Source organism: Lissotriton helveticus, chromosome 4_1, assembly GCF_964261635.1.
Source record: "Lissotriton helveticus chromosome 4_1, aLisHel1.1, whole genome shotgun sequence".
Classification (NCBI taxonomy): domain Eukaryota; kingdom Metazoa; phylum Chordata; class Amphibia; order Caudata; family Salamandridae; genus Lissotriton; species Lissotriton helveticus.
The window spans coordinates 1430685526-1430712382 of record NC_136063.1 but is presented as its reverse complement, the minus strand read 5'-3'; the positions used below and the strand labels follow the sequence as shown (position 1 = coordinate 1430712382).

The window sequence follows — 26857 nt, the reverse complement described above, 5'->3', positions numbered from 1 at the left end:
TGCTTTATTTGTGGCAAAGCGTTTTAACTAAAATAGTCATCATCACAAACTTACAGTTTAGGTGCCACATCACCTTTCAAAAAAACTGGGCAACCATAGACATGTACACAAGACTTGTTCTTTCTTTGCTTACGAGTACATAAATGCATGGTACAATTACATCAAAACGAGATAGTGTTACCAGCTTCTCAGTTGGTATACATATTTAAAAACAAATGATTACAGATCTGACATACATTAAATGTACGTAAATTCAGTATCCAGAAGATCACATCAAAAGAATATAAAATTTCTTAATTTTGGTGATTTTATTCTTTTGCTTAATATATCCAGCATGTAGTCTGCTAATATGCCAACACGTGTTTCGTCTACCCGTAGACTTTTTCATGGCGGTTAGCACAAAAATCTGTTGTTGTGTGAGTTCTAATTCCGCTTGTGGTTGACTTCTATTGAAAAATGCACACGCATCCACAAACTTACGATACCAGGTCTGTCCGTATGAAAGTTGACGCTGAAGTAGCTAATTATGAACTTCTTGTTATGACCCAAGCGGCATTCATTATTGGTCTTATATGACCCAAGATATAAAGAATCCAAAGGAAACTCCCTATGTTTGTAGTGTGCATTTTTCAATACAAGTCAACCACAATCACAAGTAGAGCTCATACAATGACAGATTTTCGTGCTAACCGCCTTGAAAAACTCTATGGGTAGACGAAATACGTATTGGCATATTGGCAGGCTACATGCTGGATAGATGAAGTAAAAGAATAAAATCACCAAAATGAAGAAATTATGACTGTATGCTGTCGGATTGTTATAATTAACATCAGTTGCTGGAGAAGTATACATGTGATATTGGACAATAGTAATCATTTGACTTATCCAGCACCGAGTGGATTGTTAACAAGTGTGCTCATAGTGCTCTATGGTTTCAGGTTTTTCACTTGTGTAATTAGCATGTTTTGGTAGTAGGTGCTATTGAGCCAAGCTAGCACCCCAAAAATGATTAGCAAGCGGAAAGAAAATAATTTGTTCACACTTTATCACATTGGAAGGTGTTATATTTGTTTCATTATATTGATTGTGCGTTTTTTCTCATTGATTGGGAACCATTACTACCAACTAAGTTGCAATATCTATAGGGTATGCTTGGGAAACAGAATCGTACTCTTGTTACTCTTAATACATTTGCCTTGTATTATTGTCAGAGTTAACCTAAAATATGATTCCCAGGCCTGAAGATGTTCTGGTACTTAGCAGATTCCTAAAAAAAATAAAACCTTACAGATAAGTAGCATTCAATTATTTATTTTCAACATTAAGAGACACTAAGCAGGACTGACAGAGAGTGCAGTTTTCAATAAAGAAAGATTGATACTATTGTTATGTTATGCTGTGAGTGTTCTATGCTTTACTATGCTATCAGTGTTTTTATAGCATGTTAGTCACTCTATAAGGTATCTAGACGCTCAGTAGCAGGTGTATGAGGCCAGCCAGCCCTGGGGCTTACTCATAAAACCGCGTTTTCAGCTTCCTGCCAGAGTCAAAAAGAGAGGAGGTGGCTCTGGTATGTTTATTTATTTTTATTTATTTGAGTTTTATATAGTGCTAGAGTTAGGTATCAGAGCGCTTTACATAAGGTTCCACAAAAATTACAAAATTACATCAGTTACGAGTTACATCCGTTACTAGAAAAAACATTGCAGGAGCGAAGAAGGGGTAAATGAAGCTTAGGAGGTTGAGGGGGTGGGGTAAAGAGGTAGGAGGGAGATAGGATGGAGAGACGAAGGAGAATCTGTCCAAGGACCGGCTGGTAGGTGACGGCCGAGGGTGAAGTCCACAGCCCATCTCCTCTATAGCTATCAGGTAGCTCCACCGGGCATCAGCCAGATAGCAGGGTCTCAACGGAAGAACAATAAAAGAGCATGGAGGGCGTAAATAGATGGAGCATAGTTGAGAAAAGGGGGAGGAGTAAAGGGGTAAGGGGGAGAGTACGACGGAGAGACGAAGGAAGGTCTGCCCAAAGTCCGGCTGGGTAGGTGACAGCCGTGGGGGTAGTCCATAGCCCATCTCCTCTATAGCTATCAGGTAGCTCCAAGCTTCCCCAGGCTTTGGTCAAAAAGCTAGGTCTTCACGGTCGGAGGTAAGTTCAAAGATTCCGTATCCTGATGGGTAGACCGGATGGATTTGTGGTCTGGTCGATGTCCGGTTTGTTCTCAAGAGTAGTGGCACAAGATAGTAGGGACCACTGTGGCTGGGGGGGGGGGGGGGTGTTTGCTGTGCCATGGGGCAGCTTGAGGCCGGAGCCAGTGTCCGCTTGCCTCTTGAGGAGGAGAGTATTTCAGCGTTATAGCTGTCAGGGGGAGAGACGGCGGCCATAATAGGATCAGGCTGGGCGCCTCCATATCCCTCTCTGTTGCATGAGATGCTAAACGAGGTCTTCCCTTGAGGGACTGTAGCTGCTATTTCAATCAGTAATGCGGCCTCAATGCTGAAGAAGCAAAAGGGGCCTCCCTTTGGGTGATTGCTTTTGACCCCTGGTGACGATCTTCTGCAGGCGCCATTTTGGGGTCAGGCGCGTCGGTTTTCAATATTGCCCTCTGTCTCTAATTGTTAATGGCTATCGTCTCTGTGGAGCGGAGCAGCGTGAGGGGTAAGACGGTGATCATAGCGTCCTGTTGATGTGAGTATTAACTGAACCTACCAGGAAAACGACCATCTGAACCCTTTTTTCTCCTAAGTAAGTGAAGAATGATTTATTAAAAACTGCATCATTCCTCCTTACTACAGATTGCAAGTCAAGCAACACCCCTGACGTTCCATTATGCTCATGAAGCCAACAAGCAAGCTTCATAAGTATGACCACTACTGCTAGTAACTCCTAGTAATTTTGTGTTATTTGTTGTATGTGTTGTGAGTACCTTTTTCTTTTTACAGGGCTTATTACAAGCAATTGGTGAGGTTCCAGGTGACTGCACCTGCTTGAACTACCCTCTACAGGGTAACCATTAGTTTATCTTTGTTTTTGTCTTTCTACAGGTCATTGTACTTGTAGCAGACCGCTGTAGGCACACTAAGCCTGAATATTTCACTTTTCTGTAAATACACAAACATTTTTATTAAGAATACGTGAGTAAGGTGGGGAAGTTGTGCCCCCGTCCTGAAGAAGGAGCTTGACTCCGAAACATGTCGACGCACACCAGAGGTCCTGTTCTTTAATTAACAGAATTGACCTCACACTGCACTTCTTTTAACAGTACCAGCCAGAGTTCAGAATACAAGTTTTTTCTATAGACTCATGTGCCAGGTACTTTTTAACCTTTCACCACATTCCACCACTCACTTATAAATACACCCCACACACTCCACACAACACATAGTCATTACTATAAGTGCTCCCGCGTAGTCGTAGGTCGTAGCACGCCGCATCCCGCTAGAGGGGTGCGAAGACCCCGATGATGAAGCATGACACCAAGGGGCCTTTTGGTGCGTGAGGGGTATTTTACAAAACACTGAGTGCTTCAACTTGTGTCGATCACTCTCTCCCCTCCTTCGAGTTGGATTCTCTTTGTTTATTTAAGTACCTTGTGGAGCAGGAATCCAACCCTTCGCTCTACCTCCCTCCAGTGTTTTCTATATAGTCTAGGCAGCGCACAGCTGCGGGAGTTATACTCACATCACAACACATATTCAATCACACTAGGCAGTTGCGAACATCAGCGGTCAAAAGAAATGGAGGACGAACATGGCCTCACGTTCGGTGAGGATGAAATCGATAAAATCTTGACGGCAATCAATCCTTTTGAGGGCCTTAGTAACCCAGAGACTGGTCCAAACATTAATGATTGGAATGAAATAGTCAACCTGAGACGCAACCAAATAAAAGCAGCACTACATGGCTTGTTAATGACGGAATACCTCAGGAACAAGATGGGACCACCTGGTCTGATCATCAAGAACGAACCATTCATATTCCAATCAGACACACAGTTTAAAAAGGAGTGGTCGTTGATCTCCTGGCACTGCACCAGGGACTGGTTGGTCCTTATTGTCAAAACGGCAGCCAGAATCACTCAAGAGCTCAAGATTAGAAAATTGAGGTACAACTGAGCACTTACATATCACCAGCCGACCTGAAAATTAGACTAGATGAGCTAAACCAACAAATGACCGAGTTTGAATATACATTAAAACAGAGTAAATTCAATAAATTGAGAAAGGATAAGGATAAATTCACACCTGAAGGAGCATACCCATACACCAAAGCTGACTATGTGCCCAAGAATCAGAACAGTGATATGGACAGTGATGGATCAGATAACAGCTCATCCAGCTCTAACTCTAGCAATGGACAAAGGTACCGTCAGAATAGAGGCGGATGGAGACAAAAAAGACAACAGTTCCCGAGACAACGAGGGTGGAGAGGGTACCCACCTCAATTCCCACAATACATGGGCCCCACACCTTTTCCCCCTTTCCAGTTTAGCCATCCAGGGAACGCTCAAGGTTACCCACAATGGAACCAGGACTTTGATGGAGGTTTCTACGGTCCACAACCTTTTTTAGGCACCCGCCCTGGGACACGGGGAAAGAACCGGAAGGGCAACAATGTCACATGGGAGGACAAAGACCAAGGGAACCCCCGACAAACCAGGAGTATGACAGGCTCCCTGCCCAACCATCCGTCAACCAGCAACCAGAGAGGGACCTAGTGGTAAACCTAACTTTAAAACCACTAACAGAAATACAGAAAAAAGTGCTAAATAAAGGCCTGGGCTTTGTGCCCACACAGAAACCGGACATCTTCAAGGTCAACATTGAGATGCAAGAATTCATACGAAAATTGAAATTACAGGCCTATTTCATGGACAAACCATCCCCTACACCTACAACTGATACCGGCCTCAGACCAAAGTCTACCTTTACGCCTCCAGATTCTTTGCTCCCAATAGAGCTACTAGCTTTTGAAAAAGCTCTGATGACAGAAGTCAACAAATTGGATGTGTCGTCCGTACGAACATTTCACAACACTACCAAGGAAGAGCAACAAGCTACCAAAGCCCTATCAGAAGACACAAGCATCACTATAAAACCAGCAGATAAAGGCGGAGCAATCGTCTTACAAACCACAGAAGCATATGACAACGAATGTATGAGACTGCTGTCAGATAGACGCAACTATATGATTCTACAACAGGACCCCACTGAGAACCTCAGGATAAAAATCGGAGGCATGATTGAAGAAGCCTTAGCACACGACTGGCTGAGCAAGAAGGAAGGGGAATTTTTGGAGCAGAAAAAACCTCGCATCCCCTACTTCTATTGCATCCCTAAGATCCACAAGAGCCTCACCAATCCACCTGGGAGACCGATAGTATCCGGTATCGGCTCTATTTTGGAACCCCTGTCAAAATTCGCTGACGCTTTCCTACGACCACTGGTACAATCAACAAACATCTACCTCAAGGACACAAAGGCTGTCCTACAACTTCTCCAAAATACAACATTTGACCCTCAAACTCAACTCCTAATCAGTCTAGACGTAGAAAGCCTTTATACTAGCCTACCCCACGATGAGACACTCCTGATCATCGAGGAAGTACTATTTTCCACACAATGGAAATATCAAACACCACGAGGGCTAGTAATGGAATGCATCTCATTGGCACTGCAAAAAAACTTCTTCCAATATAAAACCACGATTTATCAGCAATGCCATGGGACCAGCATGGGCAGTACTTTTGCTCCAAGTCTGGCCGGGCTCTACGTACACCACCTCGAGACCACCAGGATTCTTCATAACTTGAACCCATACAGATCCAACATAAAATGCTGGAGGAGGTACATAGATGACATCCTGGTCATCTGGGAAGGTGACCGACAATCCGCGGAAGATTTCCAAGCCTGGTTAAACAACCAGAACGCCTTCCTCAAATTCACGAGCTCGATCTCAGACCACATGTTGGTCTTCTTGGATTTAAATATATACGCAGAAGGAGGCTGTTTAAAAACCACGACTCATTTCAAGCCGACATCCAGAAACTGCCTGCTAAGATACGATAGTTTCCACCCCAGGCACCTGCGAGAGAACCTACCGTATGGACAATTTTTACGCCTCAGGCGTAATTGTACAGATGTGTCAAACTACAAACTGCAGGCAGAGGACCTGAAAGAAAAACTGAAACTACAAGAGTACCCGACCAGAATCATTGACAAAGCAATGAAGAGGGCCAAGAATAATAACAGGGAGGCACTATTGGAAGAACGATTAAAAGAACCGAATGAAAACAAACGACCAATATGTGTGACGACATTCACCACTATGTCCAACGATGTATCCAGGATGGTAAATAAACATTGGAAGATACTAACATGTGGTAACCTAAACCTGGAGAAACCACTGTTTGCTCACCGCAGGGGACGCAATCTCAGGGACATGCTGGTACATACCCGACCGAAACCTACAACAACTGCCATACAACCATCTATAGGTATTCAAGGTCATTTCCCATGCGGCAACTGCAGCAGCTGCCACCTAACACAGAAAAGCACAAAACTGACCTTCCGAAATGGAACTACTTGGGAACAAAGGAGGTTCTCCAATTGCAACTCCAAAAACGTGGTCTACCTTATAAAATGCCCCTGCAATCTTGAGTATGTAGGTATGACTACTAGGGCCATAAAGACGAGAATGAATGAACACAAGAGCAATGTGCGCTGTAAAAAAAGCACCACGAAAATGGCCACACATTACCTGACAGCACAACATTGTGTGAATGATCTCAATTGGACCATCATAGAGCAACTACCTTCTGAGAATGGGCTCTTCCAAAAGGAACAAAGATGGGTGTTCAGACTTGGAACCCATGAAATCGGGCTTAATGACGAAGTGCCCTGGGGCCAGCTATCCAATTAAAACATTTCCCTAAAAACTACAAATATTTTCCTAAAATATTTCCCTAGAATCACGCGAAATACTGATAAGGTACCAATCACCAAACCGAGAGGTACTATTATGTATATGCGTATTAATTTCCAATACCCAGTAATCTTTTTCAGTGAATACATCTGTAAATGTGGAATTCTGCTGTTGTGCCATGTCTTTTTGACCCACGAAGCCTCTAACATGATAAAATCTTTCCCGGCTTTGAGCACGGGTAAAGGGCACGCATGCGCTAAACATCAGTGCTCCCGAAGCGAGCGCTACTTCTGAACACGCATGCGCGGCGATGAACTTTCTAGCAACGCGCATGCGCCTTAAAGGGACACTCGCGCCTACAGACGCTGGTCATATGTGAGTCCGTGTCGGACATACGAGTATTGTGGATGGTCAAGGAGCGGATGCTCCATACATGGGTACAATTAACAATAACGAGCGGAACAGCCATGTTAGGGCATGTAGACACTTCCGCCCAATTACAAAAAGTATAAATAGCACAAACCCGATTACCGTCTCATACCAGCGGAGCAGCGTGAGGGGTAAGACGGTGATCATAGCGTCCTGTTGATGTGAGTATTAACTGAACCTACCAGGAAAACGACCATCTGAACCCTTTTTTCTCCTAAGTAAGTGAAGAATGATTTATTAAAAACTGCATCATTCCTCCTTACTACAGATTGCAAGTCAAGCAACACCCCTGACGTTCCATTATACTCATGAAGCCAACAAGCAAGCTTCATAAGTATGACCACTACTGCTAGTAACTCCTAGTAATTTTGTGTTATTTGTTGTATGTGTTGTGAGTACCTTTTTCTTTTTACAGGGCTTATTACAAGCAATTGGTGAGGTTCCAGGTGACTGCACCTGCTTGAACTACCCGCTACAGGGTAACCATTAGTTTATCTTTGTTTTTGTCTTTCTACAGGTCATTGTACTTGTAGCAGACCGCTGTAGGCACACTAAGCCTGAATATTTCACTTTTCTGTAAATACACAAACATTTTTATTAAGAATACGTGAGTAAGGTGGGGAAGTTGTGCCCCCGTCCTGAAGAAGGAGCTTGACTCCGAAACATGTCGACGCACACCAGAGGTCCTGTTCTTTAATTAACAGAATTGACCTCACACTGCACTTCTTTTAACAGTACCAGCCAGAGTTCAGAATAAAAGTTTTTTCTATAGACTCATGTGCCAGGTACTTTTTAACCTTTCACCACATCCCACCACTCACTTATAAATATACCCCACACACTCCACACAAAACATAGTCATTACTATAAGTGCTCCCGCGTAGTCGTAGGTCGTAGCACGCCGCATCCCGCTAGAGGGGTGCGAAGACCCCGATGATGAAGCATGACACCAAGGGGCCTTTTGGTGTGTGAGGGGTATTTTACAAAACACTGAGTGCTTCAACTTGTGTCGATCACTCTCTCCCCTCCTTCGAGTTGGATTCTCTTTGTTTATTTAAGTACCTTGTGGAGCAGGAATCCAACCCTTCGCTCTACCTCCCTCCAGTGTTTTCTATATCGTCTCTGTGCCGCGTTACAGGCCAAGGAGTGTTGTGAGGCCTTCCTGGTTTGCTCTACATTTCTGCCCTATTTTTGAGGCCCACCGAAATTGTGGGCTGATCAAGCAAACATTCACACTTGCATCAGTCACGCGTTGCCTCCTCAATGCTCTGCTGTGCCTCATGCGGTGTTTTCTTAGCAGTGACAGCCGCAATTGACTCAGCCGGTTCCCGGTGACTCGCCTCTGTCTCACCAGATTGTCTGCGGCAGATATCAAGCGGCAGATTGGCCACGGCTATGGGCCCTGACATGCTTTTCCCCCCTCACTCACCCGGTGCCACTGGATCTCCGCGGCCACTCCTGCACACCGAGTCAGCCCTGGCTGGTATCGTGCTCTCTCTTTCAGAGCCCGACCGGCTATCTCCACTCTGCCACCTTTCCTTCTTTCCGGCCGCTGCTACCGCAGTTTCAGTATCCGGCCCCGGGCGCTGACCACACCAGGTGCTGTCGCGCTACCCATATCTCCTGGGCCCCAGTGTCCGTCAGGACGACCGGGGTCAGCTCCCCTGCCATCTTGGGCTGCTTCACCTCACTACGTTCCCACTGTTTAGGTGTTTGGCAACGGCATCCTTCACCCCATTTCCCTACTCTTCTACAGGGTTTGTGCTGTTGAGGATGCCGTTTCGCATATTGCGATGGCATGGAAAGGCAGGATTATTGGTTAGATTCGGTACGGGCTGCCAGAGCTCCGGCAACAGCGACTACTCCGCCATGTCTCCTGGTACCATTCTCCTTGTAGGAGGTCATTCAAGGCTCTAGCGCCAGGTATAAGATGGCAATGACCCCTGCTCTGCTTTTTTGTATGCCTGGGTTCTGTGCTAGTCTCAGCCTGGCAGAGCGAAAGGTGTCTAAAAGGTTGGTGGAAGTAATGTGGCTGCTCAGGTATTCATTGCCAGTGTTTTGAAGAGCTTTGTAGATGTGGATAAGGAGTTTAACGTCTGTGTGCTTGTGAATCTGGAGCCAGTTGAATTCCCCGAGGTGGGGTGTAATATGGGATCGGCATTGGAGGTTGAGGACTAATCTGGCTGCTGCATGTTTTACCATCTGGAGCCTTCTTGTGACCGGGTTGGTAATACCTGCATTCATGGTATTTTAGTACTCTAATCAACTGGTGATGAAGACTTTGGGCAATTGTTTTCTTGGTGTTGTCTGGTAACCACTTGAAGATTTTGTCTTCAGTATCCTTAGCGTATTGAAGCAAGCCGAGACCATTGCTTTGACTTAGGTGATCATGTGCGGTTTGTTGTGTCATGATTCTGTGTTCTCTAGCTTGCGAGCAGGGCTTTGTCCAAGGTCTGCAGGACACCAGGTGGAGTCGCACGGAGCAGTGTTCTTCCAGAAGACTACTACTTCAGTCTTGTTTGAGTTCAATTTGAGGCAAATGTATTTCATCCATGTGGCTACTTAAGTCCTGCATGTGGTGAACTTGTTCCTGGTTTTGGGTGTTCTGTTCGAGAGGAAAAGTATCAGTTGTGTGTTGTCTGCATAAATTAGGATGTTTATGTTGTGAACTTGAACGACGTTGACGAGCGGGATCTGGTAGATGTTGAAAAGCGTTGGTCTGAGCGAGGGCCTTGCTGGACTCTACAAATAAGATCTTGTGCTTTGAAGCATAGGAGGGAACTGTGTGGTTTTATCTACCTTTTCAAGTGCTCTCATTAATATACATTATAGACTTCTTACAACATAAACAATAATGCTGACACTTTGGCAAGTGCAGCTTTATTATGTAATTGATTAATACAAACATTTCATGTGATATGTAGGAGCCTGTTGTGGCAGCTATATATGCAACTGTTTCTTCAACATCTAATGTATGAAGTAAGCACATTTGTAGTCCTTTAAAATGATGGCAGAAAGGACCTGATGATGGAGGCAAAGGGAAGTGACACATATACAAGAGTTATTTTCCTGGCCTCTTCTGAGTGGCTTGGTAACCCCCTTCCCTACATCCCTTTTCTCCTTTGGATGTTCGAGAGACCACTTTGGCTTTAGTGAAAGCCAGGCCTTCCTCATCTCCAGAAGGACACCTGGGTCGGTTCTGGGGAGCTGTTTCTAAGATCTATAAAAAGTGTACTTTCTACTGTAGCAATAGATAAACAGAAAGGGAGAGGATGCATAGTGCTGTAGGTGTTCTTGCAGATACTTCAAAAGGAGTTGCTGGCTTCCTTCACTATAAATCTGAGACAGAGTAATTTGGTAAATTACCCTGTACGGTTGTAACATTATTTCATTTATTGTACAAATGCCAATAAAAACATGTACTAGGGGGGAAAAAAAGCTTTGGTGGAGAATCTGAAACACTGAATATGATGCTTGCCCAAGTTTAGAAAAAAGATGATATAAATGTTTAGAGCATTGCTTGATAGTTTCCATGCTCCAGTCTTGCCTCCCTTCGAGAAGCCGTGATTCCTCCTGAGTGGAAACATGCGATGGTTCGTCCATTGCTAAAGAAGGCTAATGCCGATCCAGACCAGATGTCCAACTTCCTCCCAATTTCCTTGCTACCTGTTTTTAATTAAGGAAACATCCTTTTTTTAGGAGCTAATAAGGATGTTATTCGCAAATTGCAAGTTGTGCAAAATGCTGCTGCTCGCTTGCTTTGCCGGATCCCGAAAACAACTTCGGTCTCAAGTTCCCTGCGTGAACTCCACTGGTTGAAAGTGAAAAACCGCATTAAATTTAAAACTCTAACGTATATGTTTAAGATAAAAACAGGCAAGGCCCCTGAATATTCGAATTCCATTGCCAAACTTTACATCACTTCTCGCTCTCTCCCGTCAGCAAATCAAGTAACATTTTCGATCCCGAGGTATAGACTGGCCAGGATGGGGGGTCGCTCTTTTTCATACTTGGGTTCAACCTTGTGGAATTCTCTTCCTCTGGTACTGAGGTATGAGACTAGTCTTGTTCACTGTAAGGAGTGTCCTCGGGTAGGGGGTGTTATAACCCTTAGAGGAAGGAGGTTCAACTAGAGAGAGAGTGGTGAATAACCTTTGGTTTTATTGGGCTAAAGAGCGAGGTAAACAATAAGAGTCTCGTAGCTTGTGATAACAAAGAATAGTCTGTATCCAGCCAGCTTTACGTCCTTCTCTGTAGGCTCCCGGGTTGTAGTCCAACAGAAGGTCTTCCAACTTCGGAGGTACTCAAAAAGAAGGGAAAGAAAGAATACCCCGGGTTACTGGCGTGACCGATAGTCGATTAATGACAGGAAGGGGGGGCAGGGAAGTGAAGGGGATCACCAGGGACTGCAACCGATCTGTGCTCTGTTGACTCGTGAAAGTGTTTAAGCTTGCACACACTCACGCATGTCCCGTGACCACCCAGCCACCCCCTACCCGTTTCCTCCCTCTGTGAAGAACGCTCCCCGTAACTTTGCCCGTACCTTGTGGAGCCACACTTCTCCTGTTGAAGTGTGGCGGGCGAAGCGTGGTTTCCATTGGCCTCCCGGCTTTTCCTTCTCCTGCGGCGACCTGGCGTCTGGGTCCTCTCTTGTCTCGGGTGGCGGCAACGCTGCTTCGGTATTCTCCTGCAATATGGTGAAGGTCTCCCGAGAGACTTCCTCTTCTCCTGTGCCAGTCCCGGCGTACTCCTCAGGACGTCGCGTTATCAGCGCCGTCGTCGCACCCGATTGGATAAACGGGGATGACGTCACTCGCGGAGCTCCCTCCTCCGGGTAAGCCCAAGCTGCCTTAAAGGGAGCGTAGCAGTCCCGCGTACGCTGAGGTGGAAAGGAAGAGGGACAAATGTCAGTACCCGACTCGTGGCAGGCAGGGACCCCCTGACATTCACTTTCGCAGATCTTTAAAAACCTGGCTATTCAATCAATAGGCCCTACTTACCCCTTTTGTGTATATTCAGGCAGCGCCCGGAAACCCTTGGGTAGCTGTGCGCCTTATAAAAGCAAAATAACAGTCTTTCGTTGCTTTCGCTGTTCAGGTAGGAATCTGAATTTCGCACTGAATGTAACATCTTCTCAATCTGATGAAATTTGCCTTTCTCAGACATCCCCGCAAAACAAGCCTGGATAATAAAAAAAAACTGGGTAGAAAGATTTTTATGAAAGATAAGCTGCTTGAAATGGCCAGATTCATCCATTCACGGCCCAGCTCAAAATCCATCTTCAGCACTGGATGCGATGGCAGTGCATTCAGATACCCAATTCTCAGAATGCTCACGTTGAGTTTGACTGAAGTCATCGCAAAGGACCTAATCTCAAGTCCAGCTTGTTGTTCTAATGACTCCTCCAGATGACTGGCGCTCTTGCTATGAGGCTTGTGCAACACGCATTCTATGTTAGAATCTTATCAATGGCTTTACCTACTGCAAGATGGCAGTGGCATTGATATCTCCTTGGATTACGCCCTGAATAAAAGGGATTTTCAGAACACTCCTTATGAGTTTTCACCTTGCTTATTCCTCTTTTAAAAAACTAGCAGGACTTAAGACATTTTAGTACTGAATTGAATTGCATTGTAGGGTACTGAAGAAGATGGTAATCTTTTTCTTGCACAATGGCACTAATGTTTTTTCAAAAATAAGAGTTTTCTATTTGTGCCTTTTTCACTTTTTGTGGTTGGTTTCAATTAGTCAGTTATCGCCTTAAGAGGCAGATCCTTTTGCAACAACATTAGTCTCCAGGCCAGACCTCTGGATTTGTTTACTGGTCATGGCTGCCTGTTGTCGTCTAGTACTATTTGAAATCAAACGAAATAGTCAGGAGAGGGCCTCGACCATTTACCTGAGTTACTATGGTTTGGCTGCTTCAATGCACAGAATAGACCTGTGAGTGTCCTCTGCTTGCTCCATTAATTCTGTGAAACTACTATAAAAGATGATTTGTCTATCAAAGCTGGCAGTGCCGCGAGCCTTTGCTGTTTGCTGGCTTCTATTTCCTTTCTGGCTCTTGTGACTGCTCAACTGCAAGTTTCCAATTTCTCTGATATTAGACCAGAGAAATGGATTCATTCTTTAAGTGGTTTTAAACAAAAAATGCCACTATTTCCATGTGTCCAATAGGGGTGCAGTTCGGCAGCTGTGGCTAGCCAGAGTCCTTAGTTCCTAGGTAAACCTATCCCTGGGCTCCTTTTGCCACCCTACCCCAGTGGGGGAATTTCACCCAGAATAGAAGTTACTGCCCTTGGACATAGCTTTTAGAAAAGAGGGAAGAGGGAGACAGTCCCCATTTAGTGAACCCCCTTTTAGTGAAGCACGCGCTTGTGCTCTGTCCGGGTGGCTTTGAGAAGAACGGACGTTGCTGGTTAAAGGATAGGTCAAAAAGATTCCATCACAGCCATTTAGATTTCTGTTTATGACACACTATCAACACTTAAGGTACAAGTGCCACTCCTGAAGATGCTTAGATGTTACAAGAGCAAAAACAACAGATGATGGATGGAATGCTGACTTAATATGACATTCACCCCCAGTCACAGATCTGGGTTAATTCCATCGTTTTTGTGCATGCCACGCCATTCCACTTTAGACCCACCATATGCAAATCAGTCTTGACCTTGTTCCTCATTGGAACAGTCTAGCCCGAACTGCCAAGCCAGGTCCTCCCTGGACCAGAAACAAGCATCCTGGAACCGGTTTTGGGGTAACGGCCCTCAGCAGCCACGCTAGCTTGATTCTGGTGGCGTAGCGAACACTGGACCCACGTCTGGGCATACCCTTCCCACTTAGGGCGATAAACGCAAAAAGAACAGATAGCATTGGTGTCATTGTTCTTCCAAAATCCATGCCAGAGCAGTTAACGCAAACTTTACTCTCTCCTTTTGCAAGTGCCTTACATATAGTGGATTTTAAGCAGGCATACTGGATATCTTCGACTCTGAATACACGCAGAGTATGTGACTTAAGCAGCCTAGATGCAAATTGTGAGAGGATCTAGTGCGAGGAATGTGTGGCTTTTGACCATGAAAGAAAAGTGTCAAGGGTCTCTCACGGAAGTTGCTGGGGACATAGTTGTCCATTACCCCTCTCTTTGCCGGATGTTTTACTCCACCTTTTGTATTACCTATTAATTCGCTTCTCACTATTTGCTTTAGGTGGCTGATTTGTATTTGGTATTTTTCTAAGTCCTCCGTGCTTTTTCTCCAAGTTCTGTGTCAATATGAATGTTCAGCTACCACATTCTATCCACCTCATTTATAAATAGCAGACTTGCGACATAATGGGCTACATCCTCGAAGAGTTTAGACTTATTACATTTCTAGAAATTGTGTGAATAATATGGGTTGCAATTATTTGTGGTTGATGTCTCTTGTAAGGAGTTTGCACTGCAAAAGGCTAAACATGGGAAGCTAAATTGGGTTTATATTGGCTTCTGTTATGATTGCAAAGAAAAGTTATCCACCAATGAAAGTAGAGCTTGCAGAACAAAAGGCGTAAATTGACCAATACAGAGTTTCATACTAATGCTTCTATCAAAGCGACCCACAGGGCAGATATATGGGTTTCACTTCATACTTTTGGCAAGCAATTTTTACCTGGTTTTGATTCCAGTGTAAAAAGTCTGTTTCTACGTCCATGCTCTGAAAAGTCCTCTAGGAGAACAAATGTTTTTTCTTGTGATTGCTTCCAAGTTGCCACCTTCAAATAAATTCTAAATATTGCTGGGAAGTTCGTTTAGAGATAAAGTACCTGCATGCGAAAGGTATCCATGGGACAACAAAATCACATTTAGATAATAATCTAAATTCTAGTGGATGTTTTTCCTCTCTTCAAATTCTTTATCATATTCTTAGTCCTTCTATGGCAGGAAGTGTCTGAGGAATTAACAGAAATGTTGTCCCACATATATCCACTGGTGACATCATAACATCCAGTCCTGCAGGAAGGTTGCATAATGTGAGTTTAGTGCCACTTGATTCCGTTGGCAAATATTTTCCAAGGTCCAGTTTTGAGACTGTGGATCTTACATTGATTGAGAAACTCCAGTGAACATGCAGTACGTTTCAAAATCATTGTTGAAGATAAGTAACCACTTCTCTTATTTTTTTTTCATTAGTGTCTCGCCCAATCCTTGAATGCATGGATTCTGCTTGTTTGTTTTCTATTTCTGTTTGCAACAAACTTGCTACATTTGTTGTTTTTTATTGTAACTAACCAGTGACTTGACCATACTGTTTGTTTGCCATCAACTCACCTGACGGACAAATTGCATACTAAAACCTCATAAATTGTTGCATGGATATGTATGAACATGAATTGTTGGATGGCATGCCACCTCATTGTCTGTCACAAACTCCTGTCTTAACTTGCATGAATTTAATGTTGTATTTATGCTCTGGTTGGTGTCTTCTTTGTGTGATGTGCTGTGTGTCTTAACCTTTGCAGAGCATGCCTTCATCCCAGGTACAAAACGCTGGCTCCTCTGGAAGTATTGCCAGCAACACGCAAATAGAAAACAATAGCATACATGAGGAGAAGATTGTAAGTTTTGTGCCAGTTTTTGTCATTATTCCTGGTGGTGGGTTTACGTCATTTCGCCGGTCGTTAGGCAACAGCTGTTCGAACCGCCATATAATTAAAACATGGCTGTCTGCTTTTATTTTTAGACCTTTTTTATTTTATTGTGCTTTGGTAGAGATTTGCCAATCTTTGTATTCGATTTTTAGGTAGAGATTTGCCAATCTTTGTATCCGATTTTTAGGATAACAAATGTTTCCAGTCATTTATCGAAATAGAGAAAGGGTAATATGCATTGCCCCATTAACATTTTTCTGAAGTTATTAATCCACTACCTACCTCAATAACGTTTGTAGTATGTCATGTTACTGGGACCTATAATGTTTTACTTTAAAAATTTTGAAGATAGATTGTTATTAGAAAAGTATTTTTGTACAAGTATTTATAAATGGAAAAGTATGCTCTTGGGATGAAGAAGAGCTTAATAGTGGGAGGTGCAAGCGCAGCATGGTGCGACAGCGGCAAGCGGATGTAAGGTATGGGTTATCAGGCTTTTGTTTGAATACATTTTTTTAAATGTTAGTCAACATCTGTTCAAAGATGACAAATCGTCAAAATGTAAGTACTTAGAAGGATTTATGACATCATTAAGGTGAAATGTAACATAACATATAATGAGCAGTACCCAAAAAGGCCCTTCCAAATTTTAAGGACTAAAATTATCGGCTAGCTTGTCTTTTCTGGTTAGAGAATGTACAATCAGAGTGGGCTAGAGGTGTTACTCCTATTCCTTGGCCATTATTCTGTCTGCTTACCATCTCCCCTCCAACTTGCCTGCTTTCTTATGGCTCTATCCATTGAAGGCACCATGCCAGCATGCTAATGTGTAAGGTGCCTCATGTCTCCATTTGCTTAAGGCACCTTTTGAAATGTATGCCTTCTGCATGCTTTTTTAAGGCATGCTGCTTTTTTTTAAAATAAAAGAAGCTTTGGCCACACCCTAAGATCTACAAGATGCACCCTGATTTTCTAGGTAACAAATGAATGATTCACCGTAATAACTTCTAAATAGCAGGCAAGATACTGGTGTTAATGATTCTGCAATTTGCTAGTTAAAATTGGTCTGCCAACAGGTCAGTTTTCGCAAAGTGAAGTGTATTTACCACAGTGGATTAAATATCATCAAAGAATGCCTAATTGTTTGTATGTATGTGGTCCTAAAAACCAAGGGCTTGTTTGGCAAGACTTTTGTTTTTATCAATTTTGCTTTGGTAAATTATGCATATGGTTTAGTACCTCTCACCAATCATAGTCATTATATTTTGAGTGTTCCCCATCTGTCTTAACAAGCACATGGGTTTATCTTAGCAAAATATTTATTTGCTTTGTGAGCTCATCCTGGGGTCGAGGAAAGGTGGGGCTGCCCTTCTGTTATGCCTGCTCTCTTTTTAGGATATCTGCCAATAAAGAATGTTGTATCCAGGTGTACTTAAAGACCAGTGATGATTTTTTCTCTTAAATTCCTCTTGGAGGATTCCATTTCAACTCTGTCAAGGTCACGAGCAGGTCCTGCCTCTGCAGAACCATGGTGCTGCAGAATAAGGTCCTCCCTATTGGCATCCCAGTGTATCGCAGTAACCTACTCAGTGCTGATGAGACCACCCACTGAGCTCCTTCAGTACCCCATCAACCAACATGTACCTGAGCAGTCTTAATTACAGGCATGTTGTGTTGGTGGAAGATTTGCTGCATGATGACTTGGGAGAGTGGTCGGAGAAGTGCCCAGTAACAGTATATGTTTGATGCGACAGAGGGACAATACTGCTGGTCTACAAGTTGCCCTCTGCAATAGTTTACATGCCTGATCATAAGTCTATGCAGAAAGTAAGGCAAGCAAATGGATCAGAAGTGGAGATGCCATGCCAGGGCGGGACTGCCCTTGAAGTAAGAAAACTCAGATATAACCTTCCTTCCAGACTTCACCCAGCTAGTCCAGAGACAGCGGCGCTCCTTTTTTTGGCGATCAAAAAAGACATTGAAAGACAAAGGCTATAAGTACGCCATGCTGTTCCCAGCCAGACTCCGAGTGGAGGCAGACGGTAGGGCCTGGTTCTTCAAACATCCAGAATCAGCGGCGGAGTGGTTGGAGAGTCTCTGACCAGTATTCTATATGATACTGGGGTACAATGGGTATCGGTGGGATCCGGAAGGCGGGGGAGACGCCAATTTGGGCCTACACACTGTTCTGATCAAGTTGGGGAGTGGGACCTGAAAGATGGGACAGACCAGTGAGTATAATCGTCGCTCTGGACCCTTCTTAATGTTGTATCTACTTTATTCGATAAAAAAAATCATCATAAAAGTATACAGTTTATACAGTACATTAAAAAGCTAAAAGAGTAGGGGTTCAGCGCTCATGTGTTTATCAACCATCCTCATATACTACTCAGTTAAATTATCTAAAATCAAACTCAAGACTTGTCACATAAAAATCGTAAAAGGCACTTCCTGCCGTAGGGCTGTCCGTCGGTTAGGCTAAATGGGGCGTAGGCTTGGCCCTCCTTGTACGGGTCTGCCATGCACTACCCAGGAATTTGGCTACCCCACACACCAGAGCAGTAGAAGATGTGTCAGTGCGGAGAACCCGTAGGGCCATTTTGTGACATCTAAAGCCCAACCCCATACATAGTGGTTTTAGCCATGTTTTCCTAGCGACCCTATAAGCCGGGCAAGCAAAGAAAAGGTGCGCCACTGACTCATTGGGGGCTGCACAGCCAGGGCAGGATTTAGTAAGAACACCTTTACTTTTCGACCCTGAAGAAAAGTCATTTACTGGCAAGGTCCCATGTCTGAATTTCAGGTAAAGTGCTCTATCCAGGGGTTTCTCTATAAAATCAAGAAAGGGTTCCAATTTTCTTGTCCATTTGAACTCCAGAAATTGCTGGGAGAGGGGCCCCCCTTCACTCCTGCGTATGCCCGTCTCCTGTACCCAGTCCCAATAGAGCTTCTTGATCACTGCCTTAGGAGGCGGGGTTTGGCTCAGCCATGATTCACTTAGGCCCAGTTGCACAACCAGCTGTCTCAGGTTGCACAACCACTTGATTTTGTTAGCTGTGTTGAGCAAGATAAGTTCATCTAGGGCTGCAGCATAATTGTGTAGCTCCTGGGTCCTTCTTAGTCGCACCCAAAAAAGTAGTGGGCGCAAACGTACTATGTCTTTAAGGGTGCGCCTACCCAGATCTAGCCGTAGAGGGATCAACGGGGTGGAGACTGGGAGGGCCCCCAGATCTCGCATAAACTTATTTTCTGATGTGGCTAACTCCGTTACGTTCTCAAACCCCCATAGCTCAGATCCGTATAGGGCTGCTGGTAATACTTGGCCATCATATATTGCGAGGGTCGGTGCCACAGGTTTACTTATCGACTCCCGCTGTTCCCTTAAAACCACCCCTGCGACCCTTTTGTGGTTTATTAACATTTTGGCCAGGTGATCTTTCCATTTCATCCGGCTGTTTACCCTAACACCCAGATAGTCAAAGGAGTCGACCAACTCCAAGGGGCCACCATTAAGTAAACAGTTGTTCCTGAATCTCTTGGAGGGTGAAATGGCCATAAGCTTTGTTTTAGAGGTGTAGAGGTGGTAAGGCCTCTATCAATGCAAAACTCACTAAAGCGATCCAGGAGTTTTTGGAGACCTATTGGGGATTTAGAGATCAAGATGGTATCATCCGCGAAGAATAGAGTAGGTGTTTTTTTCCCCCGCCAGGGATGGCGCATCTGCCGCTTCCTCCCTCAGATGATCCACCACACCATTCACAAAGAGGGAGAACAGGGTCGGGCCATAACACATCCCTGGCGGACTCCACTCCTCACGGGCACCCTCTCTGTCAGTTGTCCCTGGGTGCCCCATCTGCTCCTCGCATAATTCCCCTCGTGTAGCTTTACAATAAAACCCAGAAGAGACTTTGGGAAACCCATCTTCTCCAGGATGTCCCATAGCCTTGCTCGGGGGACCAGGTCGAACGCTGTCTTGAGATCTATGAATGCCAAATAAAGACTACCGTTGTTAATGGTCACGGCCTTCCAATAGATCGCAAAAAAACGGAAGACCTGGTCCATTGTTCCCACCTTCTGGCGAAACCCTGCTTGGAAGTGGGAGAGAACATGCTCCTCTTCCATCCAGACACCTACCCTTGAGATGATGACCCTGCCAACCACCTCTGGATCACGTCAATCAGACTGATCGGTCTGTAATTGACAGGGTCATCTCTGGGGCCCTTTTTAGGGCTCGGCTGAACGCGCGGAAGCGCGTCTCCGCCGAGAACTTATTGTGGCCGTGTCTCCTTTCAAGGAGACATTCCTGGCCGCGCGCATCGCCTTGGAGGCGATTCGAAACGAGCACGCGCACGCGAACGCGCTTTAAAAAGGCTATTTGCGCGTCTAGGTTACATTTGCACGTGCTTGGTGAATCAAACTCGTTGTGCCCCCATCAGATCAGCAGCATTATCGCACAGTTTTGGAAGGTGAGCCCCAAATCTCGTCAATCTGTGGGAAGCAGACCCTTCCAAGTGTCACTCTACGTGCCCCTTGAGCACTCTGTTTTTTTGCTTCCTGAATACGCACTTTCGGAAACGCTTAGCAGGATCTGTGCTCCACTTGTGGTAAACGTCACAAGGAAAGAGACTGTAGAGGCCAGTCCGAGATGGCGCTGCGTGCACAATGTCACCGGAAGCAGCAGCACTTCGCAGAATCCAGGCAGGAGTTTAAACAGAAGCTAACGGCGCCAGAGCCCGAGTGAGTCATTCTAAGAGCAGTATTTCGGGGGCTTTGCAAGGGGGGCCCCTAACGCGTTCCACGCCCGTGGGCCACGTCAGAGCTGCCGCAGACCCTAACAAAAAGGCCGTTGTGCATTCAGTGCTGACAACACGGCGAATTGCAGATACTGAAGAAACACGTCAGAGGAGATATTCAAACGTAAACACTACGGGAACCCAGTGTTCCGTGCTTCCCAGCCCTCTCGCCACCACCCAGGTCCTGGATACTGGGCAGCAGGGGTGGGAATAGCCACCCAGGCAGTGTGGCGTAGCAAGAGTGCCAAGGGCGCTAATGCAAGCAAAACAAGTATTGAAAAGCCAAGAAGTCTGGGCTTGGCTAGCTTGCAATTGTCTTTTTTTGCAAACCTGCAATGTGGCAAACAGAAAATATATCTAAAAGTAAAGGAGTGGCGGAGCATCCCAAATATTCCAGCCCGGGCACTGAAGTACACACCTTTTTAAGGCAGCTGTGAGTGTGCACAAATGGTAAAGCAAATGCCCCAGTCACTCGTCAAGATACCAATCGATGAAGTGGGCTTTCCGTGTCATCTGTTTGGCGAAAGCAAAGTACGAATGGCGCTTGAAAAGACCAATGAATACGCTGCCTGGGAGCCCCTGTATGAATCTATGTTTGTGTTTTTATTAGTTTTATGGAAAACATGAATCTGACGAGAACTATAAAATGACAACCATATTAGAATGCAGTGGGCTCCTCAGACCCCTAGGCTCTGCTGCACCTGTTGCACTAGTATTTTCCTGTGCATTCTTCCTGAAAATGGGAGCATCCGACGTGAGCTATTGAAGGGAGGGAGATCCTCTTGCAACTGTAGAGATCATGAGTCATGTGGACTTTCTTTCTCTAGGTGTACATGTGACAAGGCTTCATCATACTAATAACTGCAGGGAGACGTTGTGCCTGCGAGCCCTCTCAATCTTGCATGTTCATAGTCCGTGAAATGCAGACCTTCTACTTTATCTTCCTTATCTTCTCTAGGAAAGTACCCAGACGGCTGTACCACCTTCATTAGTCAACAATACCTTCCCTTGACCTGACCGCAGGGCGGACAAGTGATTCATTGGATCGGTGGGTCTTGTTTTGGTTTTTATGTGAGTAGCTGTGTATTGGCATGAAGTGCTGAACTGGAGGGAAGGTGTAATATGATCAGCTATGATGCTGGGTAATGTGCTGATATGGTGTAGTAGAGGTGATTATTTTACCTATACCGCTGATATGCAGTGTTGTGGTAAAGGGAGTGATTAGTTGAGATCTGGTGGTTGTAGCTGCCTGCTGATCTGTGAATGTGATGGGTTGAGCTGTGGGAGAGAGAAACAGGTGATGATATTTAGGGGTGGGTTAGTATGATGCACTATGGATGCTGTACTTTAGTGTGATGTAAGGGTGGAAGATGTGAGCGTGGGTGATGTGATATGAAAACATTGTGGTTTGATGTAATGAGTGTATTGATGGAATTGTCGCTGGTGGGATGTGAAGCTGGGAAGCTGGGAGCGGTGTGATGTTGTGGACTGGGGTTTGTGTATTAGTGCTGCCAGTGTCGTGCCTAGTGACTAGTGAGTGCAGAGTAGTGAGTGCAGAGTAGTGAGTAGTGAGTGCAGAGTAGTGAGTGCAGAGTAGTGAGTGCAGAGTAGTGAGTGCAGAGTAGTGAGTGCAGAGTAGTGAGTGCAGAGTAGTGAGTGCAGAGTAGTGAGTGCAGAGTAGTGAGCAGTGAGTAGCGAGTGCAGAGTAGCGAGTGCAGAGTAGCGAGTGCAGAGTAGCGAGTGCAGAGTAGTGAGTGCAGAGTAGTGAGCAGTGAGTAGTGAGTGCAGAGTAGTGAGTAGTGAGTGCAGAGTAGTGAGCAGTGAGTAGTGAGTGCAGAGTAGTGAGCAGTGAGTGCAGAGCAGTAAGTAGTGAGCAGTGAGTAGTGAGTGCAGAGTAGTGAGTAGTGAGTGCAGAGTAGTGAGCAGTGAGTAGTGAGTGCAGAGTAGTGAGCAGTGAGTAGTGAGTGCAGAGTAGTGAGTAGTGAGTGCAGAGTAGTGAGCAGTGAGTAGTGAGTGCAGAGTAGTGAGCAGTGAGTGCAGAGCAGTAAGTAGTGAGCAGTGAGTAGTGAGTGCAGAGTAGTGAGCAGTGAGTAGTGAGTGCAGAGTAGTGAGTAGTGAGTGCAGAGTAGTGAGCAGTGAGTAGTGAGTGCAGAGTAGTGAGCAGTGAGTGCAGAGCAGTAAGTAGTGAGCAGTGAGTAGTGAGTGCAGAGTAGTGAGTAGTGAGTGCAGAGCAGTAAGTAGTGAGCAGTGAGTAGTGAGTGCAGAGTAGTGAGCAGTGAGTAGTGAGTGCAGAGTAGTGAGCAGTGAGTAGTGAGTGCAGAGTAGTGAGTAGTGAGTGCAGAGTAGTGAGTGCAGAGTAGTGAGTGCAGAGTAGTGAGTGCAGAGTAGTGAGTGCAGAGTAGTGAGTGCAGAGTAGTGAGTGCAGAGTAGTGAGTGCAGAGTAGTGAGCGCAGAGTAGTGAGCGCAGAGTAGTGAGCGCAGAGTAGTGAGCGCAGAGTAGTGAGCGCAGAGTAGTGAGCGCAGAGTAGTGAGCGCAGAGTGCGCAGAGTAGTGAGCGCAGAGTAGTGAGTGCAGAGTAGTGAGCAGTGAGCAGTGAGCAGTGAGCAGTGAGTGCAGAGTAGTGAGTGCAGAGTAGTGAGCAGTGAGTAGTGAGCGCAGAGTAGTGAGCGCAGAGTAGTGAGCAGTGAGTAGTGAGCGCAGAGTAGTGAGTGCAGAGTAGTGAGCAGTGAGTAGTGAGTGCAGAGTAGTGAGTAGTGAGTGCAGAGTAGTGAGTAGTGAGTGCAGAGTAGTGAGCGCAGAGTAGTGAGCAGTGAGTAGTGAGCGCAGAGTAGTGAGTGCAGAGTAGTGAGCAGTGAGTAGTGAGTGCAGAGTAGTGAGTAGTGAGTGCAGAGTAGTGAGTGCAGAGTAGTGAGTGCAGAGTAGTGAGTGCAGAGTAGTGAGTGCAGAGTAGTGAGTGCAGAGTAGTGAGTGCAGAGTAGTGAGTGCAGAGTAGTGAGTGCAGAGTAGTGAGTGCAGAGTAGTGAGCAGTGAGTGCAGAGTAGTGAGCAGTGAGTGCAGAGTAGTGAGCAGTGAGTGCAGAGTAGTGAGCAGTGAGTGCAGAGTAGTGAGCAGTGAGTGCAGAGTAGTGAGCAGTGAGTGCAGAGTAGTGAGCAGTGAGTAGTGAGTGCACATCATTAGAGCTGTGTGAATAATAACTGTATCAGCCCCGTGCGTGAGGTGCATCATCCACATTGCTCAGGTCACCCAAATTCCTGCACTCTCTACCACACTGCTTTCAAGAACAGCATACTCTTGCACACACACTCACTGCTCACCAATTCAAAGTTTGCTAAACATTTTATGCAACGCATTGTCATACACAATGCCAATAACTCAAACTTTAATGCTGCGAGCCCTATTGCATTGTAAATGCTTGTTGTATACTGTTACCACCTCTGCTCCCTTCCAAGAGTCTGGCACAGGCTAACCCTTGGAGATCAAATTCATTACTACGGCAATAAGTCTGGCCCAGTCATCAGGATCATTCAGGAGTAGATCTCCCGGTATCCCATCCTGGCCAGCTGCCTTCCTAGGGGTCAGATGTTTAATGGCCAGAATTACTTTGGAGGGCAGAAATGGATCTTCAAACCCGAGTGGAGATTGGGTCCTGTCGTCTGAATCGGGGGGAGGTGAACCTAATACTTCTCTCCCACCATACAAAGCAGAGAAGTGGGAGTGCCATTGGTGTTCCGTTATATGGTTAGCAATAGGTGGTATACTTTGCTGCCTAGCCTTATTAATCAAATCCCAGAACAGCATGGCATTCTTCTTATTGGCTGCGGTTTTTAGATTCTGCCAATGTTGTTCCTCCCACTCTCGTTTAGCCAACGCTAACGCCCTTGCATAATCCTTCCTAGCCGCTCTAACTAGTGAGGGATCCTTTTGGAGCAGGGCGACTGTTAGCTCCTTCCGTTTCGCCTTGCACCCAACTGAGTACCACGGGTTACTGGTTGTAGCTGGTTTGTTGTTCTCTCTACCCCTTTTAACCTGAACTACAAAGTATTGTCCTACATCCTCTATCGTGTTCTTATAAGCTGAGGAGAAGGCCAACCCCGGGTCACTAACACTTCCCAGTTCAAGTTTCTCCAGCTCTAATGTTAATTCTGCTACATGTTCCCCAATCCTCTCCAGGTTCCCTTCCTGGAACTGCACATTATCCCATTTCAACCTGCGGTTACCATTGTAAGGGATGACTTCATTGGTTGTCCTCACAGGGGCTTTTTGTCCACTTCCCTTTAATTTACCCCACCTTAACTTTGCGCATAAGGGGTTGTGGTCGCTATCCTGGGAGGGAACGACCTCCATATCTAATAGGTCATGCCACAGTGTAACGTCCAGTAGGATATAATCTATTCTGGGCGGGCCATTAAGCCGGTTAAAGGTCATTGCTCCAGCGCGATCAGAGATTGTCCTGCCATTTAATGCTCTTAAATTAAATTCCATGGTCAGGGCATTGATCTGTATTGCCCTTGCTGACCAGTTCCTAATTGGAGCTAATGAAAGGGCTGGGATAGACCATCTAGAGTCCTCCTCCTTTATGCCCAGGGGATCCTCCCTAGATAGGGGTTCGAATGAGCAATTAAAGTCCCCTCCCACTATGATTTTGGAGTTTGAGTTTAGGGGGCATTTGGCTAAATCCTGCTCTAGGATCGTCAATGTACATCGGTTTGTATCCCCCGTGATCCATCTAGAGTAGATGTTAAATAGGTGTATCCTGCTCCCCTTAATATGCCCTGCGAATGAGATGTGTAGGATATCTCTAGTCGCTACTTCATGGATAGTAATGTCCCAATTCAATTTGATTTTTACCCAAATATGGAGTCCACCCGCCGGTCTACCCCTGCCACTACTCGATGCAGGCACAGAAAAAGTAGCATAGCCAGATTTATGCACTGGGAGTAAACTCCAAGTTTCTTGGAACATGCATACATCAAACTTCTCGATGAACGCGTTCCAATCGGGTAAAGCCAACTTTTTCTGTAGCCACATTCCAAGATAGTAGATTAATCACCTTGTGGCCCGTAACAGATATGTCAGTGGTTACTCCCTTTTCCCCAACCTGCACACAGGCAATTGGGTCACTAACTTCTTCTAAGGGGTTGGTTAATTTTCGAGGTGGAATGATGTCACCAATATCCCCCAGAGGCTTTGGTTCTGTAATAACTACATTACTAGTGCTATCGTGGCAGTTGGCACCTATAAACTTCTCTTGCCCAGTCCCACAAATTGTCGGTGCTGTAGGGGCCATATTTCCCAAGTTTAAAATACTTGTTGGTATTGCATGTCAATCCACCATGTCCAGGCAACTAAACCTATTCATGATCGGGAAGCCACCCCAATTATCCCTAAAAACTGGCTCTAGGGATGGCTGCCCCCCCAAGGCTCCCAATTCCTGCCCCAGTCTTGATTCCCTACTCTATGCCAATTATTATTTTCTCTAGGATCCCGAGTGGGCCCTCTCATTAAGGGGTAAAAAAAAGGAGTTGTCCGGTAGCTATGCCCTCAAACCTGTCCTGTGTGTCTCTTGAACAGACTTGGGCGGCGGTGTGTGGATCCGCAAAGTTGATCAACACACAGTCTCCCTGAATACTTTTCCTCTGGTGCCCCAGCCATGCCACCCTCCGCACTGTCAGAATCTTACTTATACGGTGTGGGGGCAAAGGTCGATTTTGGTTAAGCCAATGTCGAACCTTATTAAAAAGCGACCAGTTGGATTCCTCATGGTGATCCTCTAGTTCTGGAACCCCTGTCATGACCACCACATACGGTGTGGCCTCCGGGGGGAGGTTCACCACTCTTCCTCTGTTTGCTACTTCACCATTTTTTTTCCCCTTTAACTGTGTGGAGTGATCCCTGGATAGTGTGGCTCCTGCACAGGGAGTGGCGGGACCTATATTAGTGATACTTTCCTTTTCAGCTTTTTTTTCAACAGCAGGGGCCTTGTTGCTATTGATGTTCATCGCTAGTGGTGTAGGGTTTTTGAGAACTTGTATTGTAGCCTTGTTAGGGTTAGGTTTGTTACTCCCCGTTTTTTGGGCCCCAGGTG

General features: G+C 45.4%; 1 protein-coding gene across 4 annotated transcripts in view; it reads left to right on the top strand.

The window, feature by feature from the left end:
* The window catches only part of KIF13A (kinesin family member 13A), an 836323-nt gene that overhangs the window by 721542 nt on the left and 87924 nt on the right, over positions 1-26857 (top strand). For 3 of the 4 annotated variants that reach the window (XM_078687977.1, XM_078687975.1, XM_078687974.1), the window contains one exon: positions 15851-15946. The exons of the other annotated variant lie outside the window; for it this stretch is intronic. In XM_078687977.1, coding sequence (XP_078544103.1) covers positions 15851-15946 — 96 coding nt within the window. The remainder of the gene's footprint in view (positions 1-15850; positions 15947-26857) is intronic. 4 annotated transcript variants of the gene reach the window in all.